General features: G+C 33.2%; 3 protein-coding genes and 1 long non-coding RNA gene across 6 annotated transcripts; 2 read left to right on the forward strand and 2 right to left on the reverse strand.

Moving 5' to 3' along the window:
* LOC109348736 (protein MID1-COMPLEMENTING ACTIVITY 1-like) lies at window positions 839–6,555 on the reverse strand. 3 transcript variants are annotated; one of them, XM_019589280.1, is made up of 9 exons: window positions 6,231–6,555; window positions 5,866–5,990; window positions 5,313–5,727; window positions 4,321–4,736; window positions 3,994–4,094; window positions 3,213–3,284; window positions 2,627–2,733; window positions 1,460–1,553; window positions 839–1,207 (listed from the first exon to the last, which is right to left on the reverse strand). In XM_019589280.1, the coding sequence occupies exons 3-9, from the start codon at window positions 5,718–5,720 to the stop codon at window positions 1,155–1,157; spliced, it is 1,251 nt and encodes a 416-aa protein (XP_019444825.1). In that variant the 5' UTR covers window positions 5,721–5,727; window positions 5,866–5,990; window positions 6,231–6,555; the 3' UTR covers window positions 839–1,154. The 3 variants fall into 3 exon arrangements, with proteins under 3 accessions (XP_019444825.1, XP_019444826.1, XP_019444824.1); XM_019589281.1 differs by having other exon boundaries at window positions 3,994–4,092; window positions 4,343–4,736; window positions 5,313–5,736; XM_019589279.1 differs by having other exon boundaries at window positions 5,313–5,736; window positions 6,231–6,554.
* Window positions 1,548–2,095, forward strand: LOC109348740. Its single transcript, XR_002107787.1, has 2 exons — window positions 1,548–1,792; window positions 1,830–2,095. It is a non-coding gene; the product is annotated as an uncharacterized LOC109348740 (long non-coding RNA).
* Window positions 10,178–10,852, reverse strand: LOC109350385 (heavy metal-associated isoprenylated plant protein 26-like). The gene is made up of 2 exons (XM_019591625.1): window positions 10,766–10,852; window positions 10,178–10,507 (listed from the first exon to the last, which is right to left on the reverse strand). Exons 1-2 carry the CDS (start codon window positions 10,850–10,852, stop codon window positions 10,178–10,180), a joined length of 417 nt encoding a protein of 138 aa, XP_019447170.1.
* On the forward strand, window positions 13,154–22,181 carry LOC109348734 (vacuolar protein sorting-associated protein 35A-like). Its single transcript, XM_019589277.1, has 21 exons — window positions 13,154–13,373; window positions 13,449–13,545; window positions 13,650–13,773; window positions 14,326–14,511; window positions 14,922–15,009; window positions 15,189–15,245; window positions 15,355–15,444; window positions 15,545–15,667; window positions 16,585–16,719; window positions 17,369–17,485; window positions 17,928–18,167; window positions 18,239–18,304; window positions 18,490–18,579; window positions 18,764–18,853; window positions 19,201–19,293; window positions 19,571–19,639; window positions 19,722–19,802; window positions 19,934–20,041; window positions 20,124–20,227; window positions 21,449–21,562; window positions 21,661–22,181. Exons 1-21 carry the CDS (start codon window positions 13,284–13,286, stop codon window positions 21,869–21,871), a joined length of 2,373 nt encoding a protein of 790 aa, XP_019444822.1. The 5' UTR covers window positions 13,154–13,283; the 3' UTR covers window positions 21,872–22,181.

The following is a 22,187-nucleotide window of genomic DNA, read 5'->3' on the forward strand; positions in this document are numbered from 1 at the left end:
TTTATTTTAAATTGTACTATTATATGATACTTAGTCAATTCTACTATAGAATACATAATTCTATCTCTTTGTCTAAAAAAGATGGTAAAAATTTGTAACAAAAAATCTCAAATCAAAATTATAATAAAAATTAAAATATTTCGAAATTACATATCATTTGTGATTAGTTAATCATCAAAAAAAAGAAGTTAAATTAGTGAGTTAGTGATTGTTTTGTTGGACAAAGCATGAAATAGATATTACCTTTTTTCTAGTTGTAAAAAGTTCACCATATCTTTAGGATGGAGGGGTAATTGTTGTGCTATAAAACAATGTGTATATTATGAGAAACCATAGCACATTATATTACCTTGTTCAAACTTTTTCCTCCCAATAGAGAAAAAAGTTTATGAAACAACACTATAAAAATTGTTTATATTGTTAGCATACTATTAATCATTCATGTATTAATTATTATTAACACTTAAATAAACTAATATACGTGAATAATAGATGATGGACATAGCTTTCATAACATATAAATACCTCATCGCTTCTACTACACTCTTTAAATAATCATTACCTCTACCCTGTCATTGTGCCATATTATTTTGGATATAGTTTTCATAGCATTCTAATCTATGCTAAATATTATTTCATCATATAACAATTGTTTAAGCAACTGATTTTTAACATCATGTTCACTTTTTACCTTCTCAACAAGTCACACCCGTGCACAATTTACCCTGACCTTTAATATAAATAAGCTTTCAGTATCCTTAACACTATACTTCCCCAAGATATAATGCTTAGAAAGAAAACCTGTCTTCAACAATTGAACAAAAATGGACATCTAAAGTTGATACTAATAATTTAGTGACATCCACTGCAAGCAATATATTCAATCCAAATTGAGTCTCCGGAAACTTAGAAAAATAAAATTAAGTCAAACTATATTGAACCAGGAAAACAAAAAATTAGTTTGTCTTTTTGATACGCCATCAGCTAAATCTAGAAACAACGTTTTTGAAGCACAAGAAAGCGCTACTATACATAAGATGTAGGTAGCTGAGGCCACGTCCGGCCAGAACATAAATACATAAAGTTTCAGCCTTACAGTGAGAATTCCAACATCAAATAACCACATGCAATCGGATGACAGTTTCATTGGTTACTTAAGATTCCATGTACTGGGAGGGTGGAGGGCTAGTTTTTGTCTTCTCAGGACCTGCAAAAATGATTGGTTTAACATCAAACATTTCCAATACGACTTGAACATTTATCAGTAAGACTGTTTACCGCTAAAAAATCTAACAGTAAAAAAATCGGATGACAAGAATACCAAGCTAGATACAATTGAACAGGTTTTGCTTGGGGGGGAGAAAAGACAAGGCTAAGACACTTTCAAGGTGAATTTGCACTCTAAACAAGAGAAAGTTTCTGATACTTTAGTACAGTAAACTACATAATGAGAACATACCACTAAGCCCACGGATCTCCACTTCTCTCCATTCTTGCACAAGGGCACAACAGCAACACATCAAATGAGAGAGAAAATCATCAACAAAGCCCCCCTAGCATATAAAATTTATCTGAGTAATGAAACATCTAAAAAGACCAAGCAAATACAGGCATGTAAACGTAATACTAAATTCCAGTCTATGTTCAAATTGTAACAAATACGTTATTCATATATATTTTTAACCTACATTGTGAATTTTGGAGAATCAGATTCTACTTTGAAATAGTTAGGCGTGGGTAAACAGATAAATAAATAAGACTCAATAATTAGATAGTGATACACCGGTAGCCGGTAGGCCACCATAGCTGGGAAATAATGTGCATAGAAGGTTGTTATGCAAGGACAGTTGGCCAGCTATGAGGGAAGAGAAGAATCAACTTAGAGAGGAAGGTTATGAGAGGCAAGCATGTATTGAGTGAAATTTGGGAAACTCCATGGGTTTCGCTCCAGTTTCTTTCATCCATTTTGTGTGCATATTCCGAGGCATACCTCTATTATAAGCAACTGAGCTCCATTTTTCCTAGCTTAATGTTACCACTATTCACTGTCCCTATCTATCTATCAAAGCTCCCAATCTTGAGAGCCCTAAATGGTGCATCCAGGCCAGATTTGACAAGTTCGAGAGAATGATGGAAGGTAGGCAGCGGTCGATGGAAGGGAGACAACACTGGAGCGTATGGAGAGGAGGCAGAACGATGATTGAGAACATGAGGAAAGGAGGTTGGGAGTTCCGTTGGTGTATGGGACCCTTGGGTATCTGTTTTGTTACCTCTTTCTTTGTTTTTCTACATATTAAGAGGCATAACACCTCTATTATAAGTAGTCGAGCTCCATTTTCATAGCTTAATACTACCAGTATTTCTCACTCTAACAGATAATAAGCATGGATCAAATACTTCCGGACAGTTGCTATCTTGCAATTAGGAAAATAGGCATAAAATATATATCCTTTGGAATAATATAAATACGCTTTATATTGTACAATGAGCAATGCTGTCAAAAAAAGCTTTATATGCAATCTACCACATCTTCAATGTAACTAAAGATATCTAAATATCTATAAACATGATAGACAAAATAGAGTGGATGAGAGTTCATATTTATGTCATAGTAAGTGAGCAATACCGTGATGTTCAACATCTTCCGAAGCTTCCTCCTTATGCAGCAAGTATAGCAACAGCAAGATAAGATTAAAGAATATGCCATCAATTCATTACATGCATCCCCAGAAGCTGGATAAAATACACAATTAAAGTTGTGTTTTCTATTTTCAAATTAACCAGATTGAAGCTGAGGATAACATACAATGAGAAATATTTGCAATGTAAAGAGCCCTTGATATTAACCTAATAGGATGAAGAAAAGGTCTTACATAAAATAATCATGTCATCATTAGTGGTAATGTTCAAGATATATCACTCAATTTCAGTCTTCCCAACATAAGAAAATACAGATATGGCTTGTTAAAAATCTTCAGTTAAGTTAATGAAGTCAAGATTTAAGAATTCATCATTTTAACTTCCCACAACTCACGGGAACCAAGCAATAGATCATTCTACGGAATAAAATATAATTTGAAACCATAATGTTAAGATTGATATCGACTTGATATACTTAAATTTTAGTCTTGGTGGCAAGAAAAATTTAAAGTGAAACATTACTCACACATAGATTCATCACTTTAATGCTAACAAAATACAATTTAACTTACACATTGGTCTGTTTGTAGCAACAGTAGCAATCCTTGAAAATGTTCCACAAGGATAGAAGAATGTCTTCATACCTGAAAATCAAATGCTATAATTACTACTTGGAGAGCTCTCTTGAGCAAATTTAATTTTTTTTATTTCCTTGCTTTTTGTAATGTTTAGAGAGCTGTTACTAAATTTCCATTTTATCAAAACAAAATTTTGTCTGTAGTCTCAATTCAGATTCACAAAAATCGGTTGTCCGGAAACATCAACATAAATTTTCATATATATCACGCAAGCCACCTCTACCCAATTTTTTAACAGTCTTTCTAATTCTCAAGTAGTCATCAAATTTATCCAATTTAGTGTTGAAAAACATGTCAACCAAATCAAAAACAAATCAAGGGGATTAAATTTTGGTGAAAGAGAAGGGAAGAAAGTGAAACTTCAATTTTGATTATAACTACAAATCACGTGAAAGACCACATATGCCCATAAGGTTAGAAAAAAAGAAAGAAAAAACTCCCCAAATCATGCTATACCTCAAGTACCATGCTGGATTTACTAGGAATTTATAAAAATTAAAAAGATGAAGAATAAACCCCAAGATAATGGAACAAATAAGTATTGATATTTGAGAACTGTGAAGTTATACTGCTGTCGTAATGGAAATGCACAAGGAAAATCATTCTTTTGGCAAAACTGTAATATAGTGAACCACGATATATCTTGGGGCTATGACAGAATTTGTCCTATAACGGTATACCAAAACTAAAGAAAATCAATCAGGAGAGAACATACAAAGATAAGGTTCAGAACAACAAGCAAGTAAATCAGCATGCCAATCTTCCTGTTGATATGAACTCTGAGTTGACAGCAGATCCTTTTGTGAAACTGACACTCTGTTAGAGCCCAAGCACATAAGTATCATAAGTAAGTAAAAAAAGAATATTTTTTAAATAACTACATGACTACAAGCCAATTAACAAGGGGTGAAAGACGCAAGTTTGGGTCTTCCTAGATGTCAGAAATGTATGACTCAAGATCCACATAAATTTTTGGATTTTGATTAACAAATTGTCATGAGTGAAACTGAAACACTTATTAAAGTTTGGAGAAAAAAATCACCTTGATGCTGAAAAGGTGTCACTTTTTGCATGGTATTTTACATCAGACGAATGGCCCTTGTTAGCATTGGCATCAGAGTAACTGTTCTCCTCTTTCTTATGACTTTTTTCTGGAGAGCACTTCCCCGGAATAGAATAGGCTGCAACTTCTGTCACATCTAATAAACGTTGAATAACTTCACACTGATTTATATCCAAATTTGCTTGTGATCGTTGTAGCTCTAGTTTAAGCTTTTCATTTTCTTTTTTGAGTGCTTCAGTGAAAGAACAGTTCGGGTAAGAACAAGATAGAGTTTTCTTCAGCATTGCAGTATCATCTTTGTCTGGCTCAGGTTTTAAAATAACTGTTTGCACCCTTTGGTCCTCATCATCCAATGTGTATTCACGTTGATCCATTTCAATAACTTCAAGTCTCTCCTGAATATTCCAGAGAAGCAATAGATTGTAAGCCATATTCAAACCAAACTTACAAGTGCGTAAGTGACAACTAACAATATAAAGCATGGCAAAGTCTTTATAAATGCAGGTGAATATGCAAAATCCGGAAGTAACATGCATCAACTTATCAACATCCTTTACTTGCATGCACACTGACAAACATGAGGAAAAGAAACAGGGATCTGAGTAATTGCTCAATGGATTACAACTTGGGCCATTACATTGTGTATAGAGATGCTGAATGAGAGGACAACTTAGGTAAAATGAAGACCCAGATTCATCTAAAGGATCAAAATGATGCAGCAAAAAAGTCTAGAAGTATGATATGAAAACTTTGAGCTTAAAAAAGAGTATTCAATCAAATGCTATTCCATCTAGCAGGCAAATGCAATATGATGGATAACAATATGTTTAGGATTATTTGGTAACTGTCACCCAATAATTCAACAAAGAGCTAGGCATAACTCAAATGATAACAACCCACATTTTAAAATAGATCAATAACAACAAGAGATAACAGACATAATTGACAAGAGAGTCAAGATTAACACATACTCTAACTCGAGCATTGTCCACAAGAGTAATGAGAGGAACTAGCCTCAGGTATCTATCAATTTCATTTTGAGCCTTCCTGAACTGATAAACAATGTTCCAGCCCATAGCCAACAAATAGAGGTAGCTCCGGTCCTGACAACTATTGACTAAAATGTAAGATCTTCTAAGAGCATCTTCAAGCTGCTCCAATGGCTCTCTTGTTTCAGGGTACCTCTTCAACTCCGAGATCTTAAGCTGTTCCAACAAGTTTCCAATTAACTTTATATGTTGTGCAAACTGTCTACAATTTTTCTTGTGCATCCTTGCTGTACTTGCAGCCTTAACAATTATCCCAATCAATTTCACAGCATCTAGTCCAGTCAATTGAGCCACATTTGCAATTTCCCCCATGTTTTCCCAATGTGCCATAACCTATCTAAATCAACTTTAAACAAAACATATCCATATTAGTTCACTTCATACCTCTAATTTCCAAAATTGCATTTAATCCTTAATTAATCAATTTCATAATAAATAAATAAAACGCATTTTAAGGTAATATAATCCATGTTACCTTAGATTAAGAAAATAACATTGACTAATTAAAGGAAGCAGAAAAATATTAAAAATGGAAGATTCTAGAACGGATCAAGCCTTCCTCTGATCCTACAAGATCTTCGATATTCAGAGACACATGCACTGCAAAACATAGCAAATGCAATTATTATAAAATAAAATAAAAAGTGAACAAACAAATATTGATACTGAAGAAATATAAAATCATATATTACTATAACAAGAAATACGACATCGTTTTTAAGTTCATAACTGAACCAACATTAGTTCATTAATTTTTATATTAAAAAAATAAAGCAAATAAAAGGAGAGAAAAAAATAGTAAGTGAGGTTGTGAGTGCAGGGTTGAACATTTTTGCTTACAGAAAATGTAGTGTTACGTGAAAGCAAAGTGAAAGAAAAAAACATGGAATTCAGATTATGGCATTTGCAGAGATTTGGTTTGCGAGAAGAAGAAGAAGTTGTTCTGAATCACTCTTTGTCTCTCTCTCTCTCTCTTCTTCTTATCGCTCACTCTTTCGGTTCCGTTTTGTTTGTTTCTGTTTTGCCCCACTAACCTCGCTATTTCTCAACCTGTGTACGTAATTACCCTTTGTTTTGTAGACCTATTACGAGATTGCCATTCTCTAAGCTTCACGGACTCATAGTGTAACGGCGTCTTGATGCGATAGGTTGTTGAGGGTTCCCGTTTTAATAGTGTCAGTTAGTGGATAATGGAAAAAAGTCCTTTTATTTTAATGCTGAGCCAGCTGGCACTTTTGATTCATAATGGGGTTGAACAAAAACTGTGTGCATCAATAATAACACGGACAAAAATCATTTGTCCCAGGATATTCCTATCCCCATATACGTAACTAATAAAACTTTATAGAATAATGTGAAAATATTAATTTATATTATTATAATATATATTTTTATTTAAATTAAATTTTTTAATTGGACGAGGACAGTAGGACGGGAATGGAGAGAGAGGTGATCCCCGTCCTAATAACACACCCTTTTGAGAGTGACAACACCCTCAACTCCCTTTCTTTCCCTTTTCGTTGATTAATTTTGTTGCTACCTTAATGGAATGTTAACATTGGTCATTGTGCATTTAAGTTTTTTTAGTTTTACAATACAAAAATATGATGATATTTTTACATTCGCAATACAAAGAGAGATGTTAGTGATACTACAACTAATTAATGTTATAAAGAGAGAGAAGTAAAACCCGAAGTGAAACACTACAACAAAATAATTATTTTAAGTTTAACCAGATACAAGTAGTTTTAAATTTTACATCAAATTCTATAACATATAAAACACTTAATTAACACAATTTCACACATTGACTTATTTTTGTTATGTTATCTCCGTTCATTGTAGAAGTGCACTTATTAACTGGAAAAGGATACAATAAAATTAACCCTGGAAAGATTTTAGATGGATAACCAAATATATAAAGTTATTGATATATTTTCTCCACTAAATCTTCTTATTAATTTTCTACTACAAGACAATGACATATATCATAAGGTGATACTTTATTTACTATTATTTGGTTTATAAGTAACATATATCAATTGTTTCAATTGTTTGTAGCTAAGAAGATTAGTATGATAATATAGTAAGATATAATATTACTCTTTAAAAAATAGACACCCAGGAATTAATGCTTCGACCAAATATCTTGAGGGGAACTTAATGCTTCAACCAAATATCTTGAGGGAATATTTTATTATTTAAGAATGATGGGATTGAATAAAGGAAATGGATGTGGTTGATGATGGAATGAGATAAAGGTGGGTTAATAATTAGATTGGAGGTTGAGAGTTTGAAAATGAAAGGGTAAAAAACAAGCAACAGAAAAGGCAAAATGAGGAAATAGAATAGCGTGATATAAGGAGAAATAGTTAGTTTAATTATGATGAGAAAGAGGAAGAAAATAAGAAGTAATGAATGAGATGTGAGATATTCGGTGATAAACATCCATTCTCTGTGCCAACTGAGACGTGGAAGAGAGGGCACATGCACATGTTATATGTCATCAGAGATGAAGATTACATGTCTCTAATGTCTTATTCTCTATTTCAGGTCAATCATATATTGATACGTGAATGAATAAAAGAAAATTCTTAAAATAAAATATTCTGGTTGATTTGAGACATGTAATGAGACACTATTTAAGACATGTGACACCTATCATATGAGTAAGACTCCTCTCAAGTAATGGAGAGACAAGTGACTTTTTCCTTTGTATTTTAAGGGTAAAAGTGTAATATCATTTTAAACAAAAAGATATAAATATCAATATGTATTATTTTTTCTTTACTTTTACATAGCACTTGTCTCTCCATTAATGGAGAGGAGTCTCACTTCTATCATATTATGAGACCATGTGCCCTTCAATCTTTTTATGTCCTCTAGCCTATTAGTGGCTCTCACTGTATATGGAGGAGATAACTTTATCATCACTCCACCACATTTTAATATAACAAAATAATTCTCATTAAATCTTCATACAAATTAATAAATTATATATGTTATTTGTAAAACAAACATGAATAAATAAAATTATTTTGTAATAAACATTACTTTCATTATGGTTTGAAAGATTCACATGATGATATATCATTTTCCATAATAAAATGTTATTGATGGTGTTCATAGAATATATTTTTACATTAGAAATGTTGAATGTAATATAAAATAGCATAATTTTGATTAAAATATTAAATAATGTTGGTTTGGATTATCAATTGCATTTCCACCTTTAAATGAAGTCATTTAAATAATGGACATGTAACACACAAGGAGAAATCTAAAAAAATGTCAACAACTATTAACTATGTTCTTCTTTATTTGCCTCTTTTCGTTAAGTATGATATGATAATAAAATTTGAAAAACCCTTTTAAAAAACATGGCTAGAGACTGTTAACTCCTTTAACCTTCCTAGCTATGATGGAATGAGTTGGATTCCCTAATGGGAGGTAACCTAGTCTTATTTATTTCAGCGTCAATTTATAGTCAACTATATATTAATTAATGTGAAGTGCTTTATAGTTGTTGGATGAAAAAATTTGGTTATCGAATTATAGCTATTAGAAGTCGTGGTAACATTATATGACTTTAATATATAAGTTGTGATGGAATAATACAATTTTTTATCAGTATAAAAGTCGTGATAACATATAATGATTTATGAGTGACCTTCACCATTAGTTAAAATGTGGCATCCATGTGATCCAAGCTATCCACCACACATTATTTAGTAACCCACAAACGATGCTTTATGTGGGTGGATCACTTGCATGGAATATACGAGTGTTTATATAAATTAGTTGCACTAATTGGCCATAATCTTTAACTAGAGACAAAAGGAGATGGTGCTGGCAGGCAAATAAATAAGTTATACTACATACATCATATACTTATAATAGAACATTAAAACGTAGCTTTTTGGTCACGGGGAAAAAGGTAAGGTATAATGGGTTAACAGGTTGTTAAAGCATCATTGTATTCAACACTAAAATACTATTCAATTTAGGCATAAAATTCTGTGACATCTAAGTTTCGGTCCTTTATAACTGACGTCAACTTCATTTCAGGGATAATCTTTCCGGCCAAGAATAAGTTTTTTATAACCCATTAATATTTCGAAAAGCACATATTAATATTCCTAAAAATGCTATTTTTTTCAATTTGCATTAGATACTTTTAAAAACGTACATGGTTTAAATTTTGATTTTTTTCTAGAGTAGTTTGCTGATTTTTAATTTTGTTTAAATAAGGCATATAATTTATAATACATGTTGAAAAATAGTTGAAATATCAGTTTAGGGCAAGTTAAATTCTCAACAACTCGCAAATATGATTTATATTTTAAAAAATGTAAATTATTTTTATCTTCTTTTTTATAAAATTCATTTGAGAAATCTGTTTGAGATAAATGTACTTCTTAAATGTTCATTAAAAATTAAATTTTCTGTAACAAAATTTAGTTGCTAAGTCGATTCGACACAAACTAATTTCTCAACGATTTATTAAAAAATATTTTAAAAAGCATATTATTTTAATTTTAAAAAAAAACTAGGTTGAACGTAAGTCCCCCTTTTCAAAATTATTATGTAATGGGTTATGGGATCGCCAATAAGCCCAATCCCAAATGGAACAAACCCAACCAGCTTCAAATAAAGCTGAAGTGGCCGAGTTGAAGTCTTTCATTTTATAATAATAATAACTCCTATTTCCCCTTATAATCCAGTAAAGAACAAGAAAATCAGTGTCTCTTGATTCTTGAATCATTCACAACATTCCCCTTATAATTTTAATAGTTAATTATTTTTCTGAACGTTACAATGAGTGACACACTGTTTTGGGACAGCAGATGTTTCGCCCGTGTAGAAACTTCTGGATCCTGCAACACATTACAATAGGCCTCGGGTGCGTATGGGTATGGGACGACGTCGTAGGGGACATAGGGCCAGAACTCTGCTTTCTTACCGGTGCGGTGTCTCACGCGCTCTAACACCTTGTTTGGCTCCACAAACCCAATCACAGTGAGTTTGCTTTGTTTAGGGTTCACTTCCACTTGCGTCACTCCTTTCATTCCTTCCACTGATTTCTTCACCCTTCTCTCGCATCCTTCGCAATCCATCTGAATTATATATAGAATTGGATTGTTATAACTCATAAAATGAATATATAATAGTAGAAAGATATACTTGCAACTTTGTATTCATTAACTGATGCTTTATATATATTCTTATTCAACCTTGGAAAAAAATATAACGGATCGTATTTTCGTTGCTAATAAAATGACCATTAGTCGGTTTTATTCACCATAAACACTGAAATGAGTAGGCAAAAAAGAGTTTGAAGTTGAAAGCTATAGAAATGAGTAGGCAATATTTACCTGAAGTTGCTTAGGTTTCTTGAGCTTACTACCGTGGTGCATGTGAAAGAAGTCACATAACTCAAAGATGCTATCTAAGACACCCATTAATGTTAAAGGATATGTGTTTTGGGAAGAAATAACACTTCATGTAATAAAATATGAGAGAAAGTAGGGTTAAGAAGGAAGATATTAATAATCCATGTTTGGCATCTGTAGGATCAATTACCATGGTTTTCACTAAAAGTTTCTACTACATTACTCATCTCCATTGTTGGGTATAGCTTTACATTATTTTCGACTCCTCAAAGCAAACAGTTAATAATGTAGGTTATTCTAGTGCAAAATCTTAAATGGTGTGATTATATTAGGGATGAAAAAAATATTTCTATGATCATTATAAAACATATATTATAGACGTTAGTAAAATTAATGGAGTAAAAGTGATAATCACTTATATTATTAGCTATATGTTGAAAAGTTCATAAATAATATGTAGCGCACATTGTTTCACAATATATCTTTCCCAGTGTGAAGGTTTTGTGCCCACCAGTTTTGTTTTATTATAAACATTTGTTCAATATTGGTCTATTCATGCAGAAAATAATAGCAAGATAGTGATAATACACATGGAAAAAGGCGACAACTATTTAGGTCTGTATATATACAGCACTTTTAGATTGGTATGAGAGAATCTGCATAATCCATTCTTGTGATTTTTCTTTTTTAAATATATCATAATAAGAACTTTTAATTGGATTGAGACACAATAGGATATGAAAAAGTCCGACAATTGATTCTCATTCATTACACAAGGATCCTCTCCATTAAGGTAGAATCAATTGATTGGTTTTACTCATATTTTCAATGACAAAAATGTGATTTCATGACAAACAAATGAATAAAAGTAGAGTTTAAAATCTATGCACTGACAGTGTAAAGTTTTTTACACTGTCAGCACATCATCCACCATTGATTTGTAATACTTTTATTTGAAAGTCAATACTAACTAACAAATGAATTGTAGAGATTTATTGACAGTGTAAAAATTACTTACACTGTCAGTGTATACGTATTAAATCCATAAAAGTATTATTACATGTAACATTTTGTGTGTTATTATCTAACACTTATCTTTCCATTAATAAGAGTATCCTTACTCGTTCATCTAATTAGGTGTATAGTTAACTTCTACGTTGTCCCAAAGGGTTTAGACCCAAAGTAGCCCTTATATCAGTCTCTCTACCTGCTATGAAATTGGTTTTATGGCTATGGTGGTCAAATTAAAAAGTGATTGGGAGATAATTTATTTAATTTCTCAATAGTATAAAATAAAATGTTAATATTTATCTATTCAAAAAATATATAATAAATTTATATATTGTAAATATAAATATATTTTATATTAATAGTGAAATATGAAAACATGTCACACGACCGTGAATTATCGTTAATATAGCGAGAATTGCTGATACATAGTAGTGCAAGAGTGATCAACTTCATAACCCTATCGATCCTTTACTACGCAGATGCATTTTTACTTTCTGCTTATTTTTCACTAACAGGACATTAACAATAAAAATACTTTGAATCGAGAACTTTTATAACAGATTAAAATAAACAATATTAATACACTCTTTATAAGAGAATATTAACAATGGTTTTTTTTAGATTTTAAGACTCAAAAGTAATAAGATGATGTGATGATAAAATATTAACAAAAAAAAAACTGGTTCAGAAAGGGCTTCACGAACCTTACTCTGGACTACTCCATACTCTACTTGAATTTAATGCAATTTGGTTTCTGTTTCCATAGTTACAATATTATTGAAGCTAATGATTTTTGGATTTAATATGTATATATATAAGAATTTTTTATACTGTCATCAAATTATATATCATTAATTTGTTAATAATTATTAATTGACAAACAAAAGTAATACAAATAAATGAATAAGATAAACCAACAAGATAACTCTATCTTATGTAGCCTAGCAAAAATTTAAATCAAATAACATAATCCTACTACAATATTGGTTAAATGGGTCATCAATTTCAAGCATTTTATTCTCTTATGAAGAATAATTGACATAAAGTTATGATACAAATCCTAAAGTACCACCTTAGCTTCCGGATATAAATAATACTCCTCATATTATTTTACAAGTGCAATCTATGTTGTTTTATATAAATAAAAAATCATTACTTTTTTTAATAATATCTATATTTATATTATTTCCCTCGATGTATGTAAAACATATGTTAACTTGTCCTATTGAAGTAAAAACAATATATGTTAATTATAGTTTTGTACAATGAGTAACAATAATTACCCAATGGTGGCTAAATATTTTACAGAACCAAATTAAAAATAAAAAAAAATAACTATTCTCCGTGACGTAAATACCAACACGAGGCAGAGAGAAACTGTGTAGCACGCCAAACAGGTTGGTTTGTTGGAGCATCAGTTACAGAGATCCAATATTGATAAGACTGTAATCTCAGCCAAAATCCTTCATCACAATCAGATTCATAAATCATGTTAGACGGAACCGAAGACGAAGAGAAATTTCTCGCCGCCGGTATTGCTGGCCTTCAACAAAATTCCTTCTACATGCACCGTGCTTTGGTAACTCCTTTAAACCCTAATCTCTTCGATTCCGATTTCTGATTCTCTTTATTTATTTTAATTTCGTCTCTTCAGGATTCTAATAATCTCAGAGATGCGTTGAAATATTCGGCTCAGATGCTCTCCGAACTCAGAACTTCAAAGCTTTCTCCTCATAAATATTATGATCTCTGTTTGTCGCTTTCTTAGATCTCGCTCGATCCTCTATGTTTCGTTCGTTTCAACTCAACTCTTGCGATTTGTGATTTAATTGTTTTGTAATTTTTTATGGTTTAGATATGCGCGCCTTTGATCAATTAAGGAAACTGGAGATGTTTTTTGAGGAAGAGACTCGTCGTGGTTGCTCCATTATTGATCTTTATGAACTTGTTCAGCACGCTGGCAACATTTTGCCCAGATTGTAAGTCACACTTTTTTCCGGAATCTATTTTTGTTGAATATTGATCATAGGAAATTGTATGAAGGATAAATGGTGAGAAGGAGTTATGTCAAGTCGTACTGGAGTTGTTATGTGTAATTAGATTGTGATCCACAGCTGAAATTATGGTCGCACTCCCAGTAACTAGGGTTTTATAGTCTCCACAATCGCAATTGCATGTACGCCGTCTGCATTTTTTCAGTAAATGACTGCAATTGTGGTAAACTTGACATGACAACATTACCACTAGTACTATTTAGCACTATGTGGAGCTATGTGCAATCATGGAAGTACTTAATGCTGATTCCTACTAATTGTGCATCATTGATATTGATATGACACCGTAGTACATGATGAAAACCATTTAGCTTTAATCACATGTAACTGTTGCATTGACATAGTTTTGGCAGATTTAAGCCCTCACACTAATTTCTGACGAGGAGTTTGAAGTGGCAGTAACTATGTGTTCATTCTTTTGTGTTTAACCTACTTACTAAGTTACTTATTAGATGTTAATTTTATGATCATCATCAGGTATCTCCTATGCACAGTAGGATCTGTATACATCAAATCCAAGGAAGCTCCTGCTAAGGATGTTCTTAAGGATCTTGTGGAAATGTGTCGTGGCATTCAGAACCCTGTTCGTGGACTCTTTCTCAGAAGTTACCTTTCTCAAGTTAGCAGGGATAAACTGCCTGATATTGGTTCTGAGTATGAAGGGTAAGCAATCAAGGTTTTTCACCATCCATTCCTTTCACAGGCAGGACATTTCTATTTGAGGCCTTTTAATTGAGCCACATTTGACGTAGCAATGAACACATTCAGTAGTTCTAAACAATTGGAATGCAGTTTCTGGCTAACATCTCACTGCACCTTTGCAATACGGATGCATGATGTAAACTATTGGATTATTCGAATATTGGATCCTCCTTTCTGTTTCCTTTCTTCTTTTTTATCACTTTACTTTTATTGTTTGTCTTTCATTTTCTTCTGTACCTCTTTCTTGCCCTGTGATTTCTGTATTTTTCTTTTGTCGTGGTAATGGGACAACAACAATGTATTATATTGATTTTAAGCTGCACCAGTTTGAGTCCGAATCTGATATGTGTAGTCTACCCTGATATATGTAGGGATTCAGATACTGTAGCTGATGCTGTAGAGTTTGTACTTCAAAATTTCACGGAAATGAACAAACTGTGGGTGCGGATGCAACATCAGGTTAGTTAAATTGTCTGCACATTGTTGCAGTTCTCATGTTTGGACATGCATGGTGTCACAATAGTTGCATGTCATGAGGGCATGATTTCTGGTCATGCAGGTGTAGTAATACATGTCAATCTTTCATACTCTTAGCTGAACCTGAGTTGAGGCTTGCTGTCGGGCTTTCTCGTCTGCAGGGGCCTGCCCGGGAGAAGGAGAAGCGGGAGAAAGAAAGGAATGAGCTACGTGATCTTGTAATATCTGAAGCCTGTAACTGGTTTACTTTGCTGCAATGGGATTGTGTACATGATCAAATGCTCATAGAAGGCTTCTCTTGTCCTTTTGTTCTTAATATGTTATTAGGTTGGGAAAAATCTCCATGTTCTCAGTCAGATAGAGGGTGTTGACCTTGATATGTACAAAGATGTTGTTCTTCCCAGAGTGCTGGAGCAGGTCTAATATGTTGTTTTGTTATTTCTATTTCCAATTGCCAAGATATATTTCACTTTCTAACTGTTGAAAATCATTCATTTTCCTCAATGATCTTTGACAGGTTGTGAATTGCAAAGATGAGCTGGCTCAGTTCTACTTGATGGATTGCATAATTCAAGTCTTCCCGGATGAGTATCACTTGCAAACTCTTGATGTTTTGTTGGGTGCTTACCCTCAACTTCAGGTTAGTGAACTTCACCTCTCTTGGCATTACTTATGAACAATGCATTGACACACACACACACAGATATATATATATATATATATATATACAGTTTGCTAAGCATGTACTGTGTACAAGACAATTACCAAACAATCTCTAAAACTAGAATTACTGCAGGAAACAACTATACAATAATTAGCACATCCTCAGTTTCCAAAGTACTGCACATGTATTTAATACCTGCAAAGTTGAATTTGAGTAAGGGCTGCATTTGGCATCTCCAAAATTTTCTTAAGGTGTCTGATTTTAATTTAACGCTTAGAATAAATAATTCTAAATTTTGTCTGTATTCATATGCAGCAGATTGAAGCCAACTTAACCATATTTTGCTGCATTTATTTTCAGATTATGTTACAGGCATCAATGCATTTTACATTATGTTTTATTTTTTAGATGAATTCTGTTAACTCAGCCCTAAGGATAAGGAACCATGATTTTGTATTGGAAATGATGTATTTAATATATTGAGAAGTAGTGGACTTAGTTTCCCTATAAATGCTTTTCCCTTTTAACTCGTTATCCTCATCTCATCCTCAGCTATTTAACAAAACCCTTCTAGATTTATAATATTGCAGGTCTATCACACAGAAGCACCAATAACATGATTAGATGAACTAGGGCTAGTTGACCCTTATTACGTTGGTAAATAAAGTAACCTTTGCCCATCATGGGATCTATTTCATGTGGACTGCCATGGTTTTAGTTGTTAAGCATACAATCCCTCTGGTTTAATTGACAAGTTGAAGTACATGTTGACGGTAGCTATCACGTACTCTGTGCCATTAAACATTGCATCCAAAATATCCATGACAATTTTATGCTGCAAATCCAGTAGGTATTGCCACTTAGTTTCTTGTCTGTTTTGTCACTGTTTTCAGCCATCTGTTGACATCAAGACAGTGCTGTCTCAGTTAATGCAAAGGCTTTCAAATTATGCTGCTTCAAGTGCAGAGGTGCTGCCAGAATTTTTGCAAGTGGAAGCATTTTCCAAATTAAGCAATGCCATTGGCAAGGTAAATTTTGGATTTTTTTCCCACCATTCAGTAAATCCGTGGTATTTAGTCATGTAGTGCAAAATATGTAGTTCTATAATGCAGTCAAGAAGGTTGTCATGGTTTACCTAATTTTGCAACAGACACATTTAACCAAAGACTGACTAGGACTAATTGATCGACTCTTCCTAGAAACTAAGCTTGTTTATATCCCTCTGGAAGAATTTCTTAGGATGAATTATGAAGTTTTTATTGTGGTGTCACTGAAAGGCAAAATAATCTTTGAAGAAAATAATACAATAATATCACATGTTCACTGTATTGAGATCAATGCCCTATGTGCCATCTCTCTATGCACGTGTGGGTTATTTTCCATTATATGGTAAGTGAAATACTCTTGTTAATCTTGATGCTTCCTCTTTCTTTTTAAAATATGTGTATCTTCAGATATGTGTTTCGTAAGTAGTTTGCTTCATTGGATTCTAAACCATGATTTTTGTGATTCTCGTTTTGCATTTGAACATCTAGTTTGTCTTTTCTTTCATACTTCTGATTTGGGCATTCTAGAACAGAAAAAATGTCTTTTTTACATGCCTCACATTTTTATGTTTTGTATTTTACATTTATACTAAATGATTGTAAGTTATGAGGTCCTCAAATTGCTATGCAGGTGATAGAGGCACAGCCTGACATGCCCACTTTTGGAGTTGTAACTTTATATTCATCTCTTCTTACATTCACTCTTCATGTCCACCCTGATCGACTTGATTATGCTGATCAAGTTCTGGTATGTTTCCATTCAAAATCCTTGTGCAAATTCATGTTAACTGTTTGATTTATTCTTTGAAAGCAAAGGAAGTAGAATAATGTTCTTCCTACACCAATTTTGGAAGTGTAATGAGCTTGTAAGGAAGAGAGAGATAGGAAGAGAAGAGAAACTTACAAATGTGGTAGGTGGTTATATTTTAAATAAAGAGAGAGTGAAATAAGGTGTAGAAGTTGAGTAGGAAAAAAATTGTAGAAATATAAGGGTCCAAGGAAGTATTACTACTGATTCTTGTATCAATTGTATTTGACTAAATTGTATCTGTCGGAAATATTATTAATGCATGTATATGTACATATGATTGAATTTATTACAAGAATGCTGGTTCTTTTCATATTAAGGAAGAAAACATAATCCGGGATTTTCTCAAGCCCATGCCATGACTGTATATATTTCTTATTAGGGAGCATGCGTCAAAAGACTCTCTGGCAAAGGGAAAATTGAGGACAACAAGGCAACAAAGCAGATTGTTGCTCTATTAAGTGCTCCACTGGAGAAATATAATGATGTTATGACTGCCTTGAAGCTTTCAAACTATCCCCGTGTACTGGAATACCTTGATGTTCCAACTAATAAGGTCATGGCATCTGTTATTATTCAAAGCATTATGAAAAACGGAACAAACATTTCTACTTCAGACAAGGTATGTCTTATTTTATCGTCTGGTCTGCTTTTTGTTGAGTTTCTTATTAACATGACTTGGTTTATTTGTAGGTTGAAGCATTGTTTGAGCTGATAAAGGGGCTTATCAAGAATTCTGATGGGATTCTTAGTGATGAGGTTAGCTTGCTTGAATCTTTGAATACTAATCTGTACATTTGCCAATTATTTCTTCTCGCACTAGTGAAATCTTTTATAATAAAATGTTTTTGTACGTTCTAATATAAGTTAGACAAGATCATCCTTTTCTTTTTATCCCTCATGTCCTTGTACTTTTCTTAATTTCTTCTTTCATCTCCTCTTAGGTGGATGAAGATGATTTCAAAGAAGAGCAGAATTCTGTTGCCCGTCTAATTCAGATGCTCTATAATGACGATCCAGAAGAGTTCTTTAAGGTGAATTGCTAACATTATTGCTCTATGATGATTATCAATTTGCACTTGTTTTTTCTGGTTGAACTTCTTTTTCCCTAAATGCAGCTTCAGTTTAATGATGTTTGACACGATGCCCGTGATCGCAAGCTGCACTCTTTAACATTTACTTTAATCTGTGCCATAATTATCATGCACTGAATTGCAGATCATAGATACTGTGAGGAAGCACATATTGACTGGAGGACCAAAACGCCTACCTTTCACTGTTCCACCTCTTGTCTTTTCTTCGTTAAAGGTTTGAATTACCGTTGTGATTAGTTGCCGGTTTTCTTCGTTAAAGGTTTGAATTTCCGTTGTAATTAGTTGCCGGTTTTTATTTGTCACTTTTTTTACCTTGTATTTTGCTTACATGATGAGTTGATGGGGTTGGCAGCAAAAACATAGGTTGGAGACCAAATCATCTTAACATTTTATTAGTTTGGTTGTAACTTGTAATATTTCATCAACTTTACTAGATGATTAAGATTACAGGTTCAGTAACATTCTAATCTCACTTTTGGTTTAATGCTAGAAGCTTGTGTAGATAGAGCATGAAAGCCAGAGACATAAACTAATGCAGCTTATGTACTTTATTATCTACAGTTGGCCAGACAGATGCAAGGTGGTCAAGATGAAAATCCTTTTGGAGATGATGCATCAACAACACCAAAGAAAATATTTCAGCTTTTAAACCAGGTAGTAGTTCTTTCCTAAATGTCTTAGCTTGTTTTATATGGTGGTTATTTGTGCAATCCGCCTAATCAAGTACAAACAATGGTTTAGTATTTAATAATAATGAGAATGTGAAGATTTGTTGGCGTGTCAGTATTTATTACTGCAAGTGGTAATCTTAACAATTGACCATCTTGTCCCATTTCTACTTATGGACTGTGTTAAATTAAGTGTCCTTGGAAGATTATGTTCAACTAGTTGATTAATTTGATTGATGATACTTTTGTCTTCATTATCTCAGACTATCGAGACTCTAGCAGGTGTCCCAGCACCGGAATTAGCATTACCGTTGTACTTGCAATGTGCTGAGGTACTGGGATAAATTTGTTACTTAGCCCATCAGAGTGATATTTCCTAACAATTGGTGTTTTTCTTTTCTTTTCTTCTATAAGGCTGCAAATGACTCTGATTTGGAACCTGTTGCATATGAATTTTTTACCCAAGCTTATATTCTGTATGAAGAAGAAATTTCAGTAAGTCTTCTAATAAAACCTCAAACTAACTTTCTCCCATTTTCGTCCCCCCCTCTTGATGGGATGCGGAATTTGTATGATGCCAATTTTTTTTATCCTTGCTTCATCATATTTTGTTGTTGTTACACTAGGATTCCAGAGCACAGATCACGTCCCTCCATTTAATAATAGGAACTCTTCAAAGGATGCACATCTTCGGTGTTGAGAACAGGGATACTTTAACACACAAGGCCACAGGGGTGATTATTGAATCCATTATTTACTTGGTGTTCATATTTACTTCTCTACTAAATCCTAATCTGGTGCTGTTTCACTGGACAGTATTCAGCAAAGCTTTTAAAAAAGCCAGATCAATGCAGAGCTGTCTATGCATGCTCACATCTGTTTTGGGTTGATGATCATGATAACATGAAAGATGGAGAGAGGTATGCTTCTATTGATATGAGAAGTGCTTGTTTCTTTGTATTGTAATCCGTGAATGATTGTCAATGCCTTTTCACAGTCGATGATTAGTTGAACAGATAGTTTTAACTTTTAGGCAAATTTTAATTATTTGGATGTCATAATAATCTGAAAAGTTATTTTAGTAAAACTAAATTCCATATCTCTTCGTCTTCCCAACAATTCAACACCAAAAAGAATTCAAGTTCTGTCCTCTTTGCCTGAACAGTCTGCCCCCATCACCATTGACCACTATATGCGTCTGTGCCCAATACCCTCAATTTTCACTAGCCACTGTTCACAGCCCAGATCTGCTCCCCTTTGTGGCTTTGTCCAGTTCTCACTGTCTAGTCATGTCAACTCTGTTTGTCAAATTGCCCTCTGTTGATTCCATGGAGAGGTCTAGGTCTTCTCTTCCATGAGCGTAAGACCCTGTTATCTTGTCTTCCTTTTTTAGTCCAGTTTCTTTATATATATATATATATATGCCATTTCTTATTTTTCTTTTGTTGGTTGTTCTATTAACTAAATGAAATTCAAGATTGGACATAAATCTTAGTTTATTTTTGGGGGCTATACTTGAAAACACAACTTCACCCTGCTTCTTAGTGCTATTCAATTCAACTACCTGGGTCACAAATTCTATTGCTTTTATTGCTTATCGGCATTGGGGCCATTTTTAGTGATGTTTCATTATTGCGCTGGTGCCACTTTTCATGGGGTGTGTTCGTGGCTTTTTTCTTGTGTTGAATTAGTCTCAAGGAAGAGCTTGGATGGGGTTGATAGTTTTGAGTTTTAGATAAATGTATTTACTAAATAACCACCTTCCTATTAAATCTGTTCCAAGTACCAAGTTCCAATACAACTTTAAAGGGTATTTTTTGTCCAACTTTTACACAAAGCTCACGTGAACCAACGAAAAAGAGAGCTTTCTCATGAGAGCAACCTCCATATATGTGTATATTTATAGGCGTTTTGGAGGATGAATTACTTGAGGAGGCAGATTTAGTTTCAAATACAAATCCATAGAAAATAAAGTGTTGAGAAGGGATGTAGAGCGTGTCTCACAAATTTTGGAAATGAAGATGGGCATTTATTCCTTTTTTTATTGGGTAAAATAAATATGGCTGTGTATCTATTTCTGACTTTATCTTTTTTTATGATTCTTACAGTTTTTGTTATGTTAATATTTAACTGTGAACCAGAGTCCTTTTATGCCTCAAGCGGGCTTTAAGAATTGCAAATGCTGCACAGCAAATGTCAAATGCAGCACGAGGTAGTACTGGATCAGTTATGCTCTTCATTGAGATAATGAACAAGTAAGATTACCATCCATAGTATTAAATGAATATGGGTTTTCTTTGCTTCCGAACAGTATAAATGGTAAATGGAATGTTGATGCGTTTATGTTTGCAAGGTATCTTTACTTCTTTGAGAAGGGGAACCCGCAAGTGACAGTTGCTTCTATACAGAGCCTAATTGAGTTAATAATGAATGAAATGCAAAGTGAGTCCACAACCTCAGATCCAGCTGCGGATGCTTTCTTAGCTAGTACTATGCGATATATACAGTTCCAGAAACAAAAAGGCGGCACGGTAGGTGAGAAGTATGAACCTATAAAGGTTTAACATGCTGGATAGCAATACCCTTGATCCTGTTTGTCATGTTAGACATGGAGCAATTTGTTCTTTGGCTGTCCAGCGACTGTTTTCAATTTTATTATTTTGGATTTCAAATGAAGAACCGGAAATTTGATGTGTTAATGATATGTGCTACCCAGTTAATGAGTTAGGACTCGATTCACTTTGTAATTCATGAGACTGAGCCACTGTTGAACTTTGCTAGATATTTTCTCCCAACTTTACATCAATATTAATACAAATGATTTGTATGTAGTTTCTAGATTTTAATTTTAACTTGTGCACAGGGATTTATGGATATCTA

This window comes from Lupinus angustifolius, chromosome LG06, assembly GCF_001865875.1.
Source record: "Lupinus angustifolius cultivar Tanjil chromosome LG06, LupAngTanjil_v1.0, whole genome shotgun sequence".
Lineage (NCBI taxonomy): Eukaryota > Viridiplantae > Streptophyta > Magnoliopsida > Fabales > Fabaceae > Lupinus > Lupinus angustifolius.

What these genes read in the sequence shown, in the direction of transcription:
- LOC109350385 (XM_019591625.1), bottom strand. Translation starts at nt 10,852, where the DNA reads ATGGGTGTCTTAGATAGCATCTTTGAGTTATGTGACTTCTTTCACATG. An exon ending in AGAAACCTAAGCAACTTCAG is followed by an intron (nt 10,508 to 10,765) that starts GTAAATATTGCC and finishes TATATAATTCAG; the next exon opens with ATGGATTGCGAAGGATGCGA.
- LOC109348734 (XM_019589277.1), top strand. Translation starts at nt 13,284, where the DNA reads ATGTTAGACGGAACCGAAGACGAAGAGAAATTTCTCGCCGCCGGTATT. An exon ending in TGTATGAAGAAGAAATTTCA is followed by an intron (nt 19,803 to 19,933) that starts GTAAGTCTTCTA and finishes TTGTTACACTAG; the next exon opens with GATTCCAGAGCACAGATCAC. An exon ending in TAACACACAAGGCCACAGGG is followed by an intron (nt 20,042 to 20,123) that starts GTGATTATTGAA and finishes TTCACTGGACAG; the next exon opens with TATTCAGCAAAGCTTTTAAA.
- LOC109348736 (XM_019589280.1), bottom strand. Translation starts at nt 5,720, where the DNA reads ATGGCACATTGGGAAAACATGGGGGAAATTGCAAATGTGGCTCAATTG. An exon ending in TTGTTCTGAACCTTATCTTT is followed by an intron (nt 3,285 to 3,993) that starts GTATGTTCTCTC and finishes TTTGATTTTCAG; the next exon opens with GTATGAAGACATTCTTCTAT. An exon ending in GGAAGATGTTGAACATCACG is followed by an intron (nt 1,554 to 2,626) that starts GTATTGCTCACT and finishes TTTATATGCTAG; the next exon opens with GGGGGCTTTGTTGATGATTT.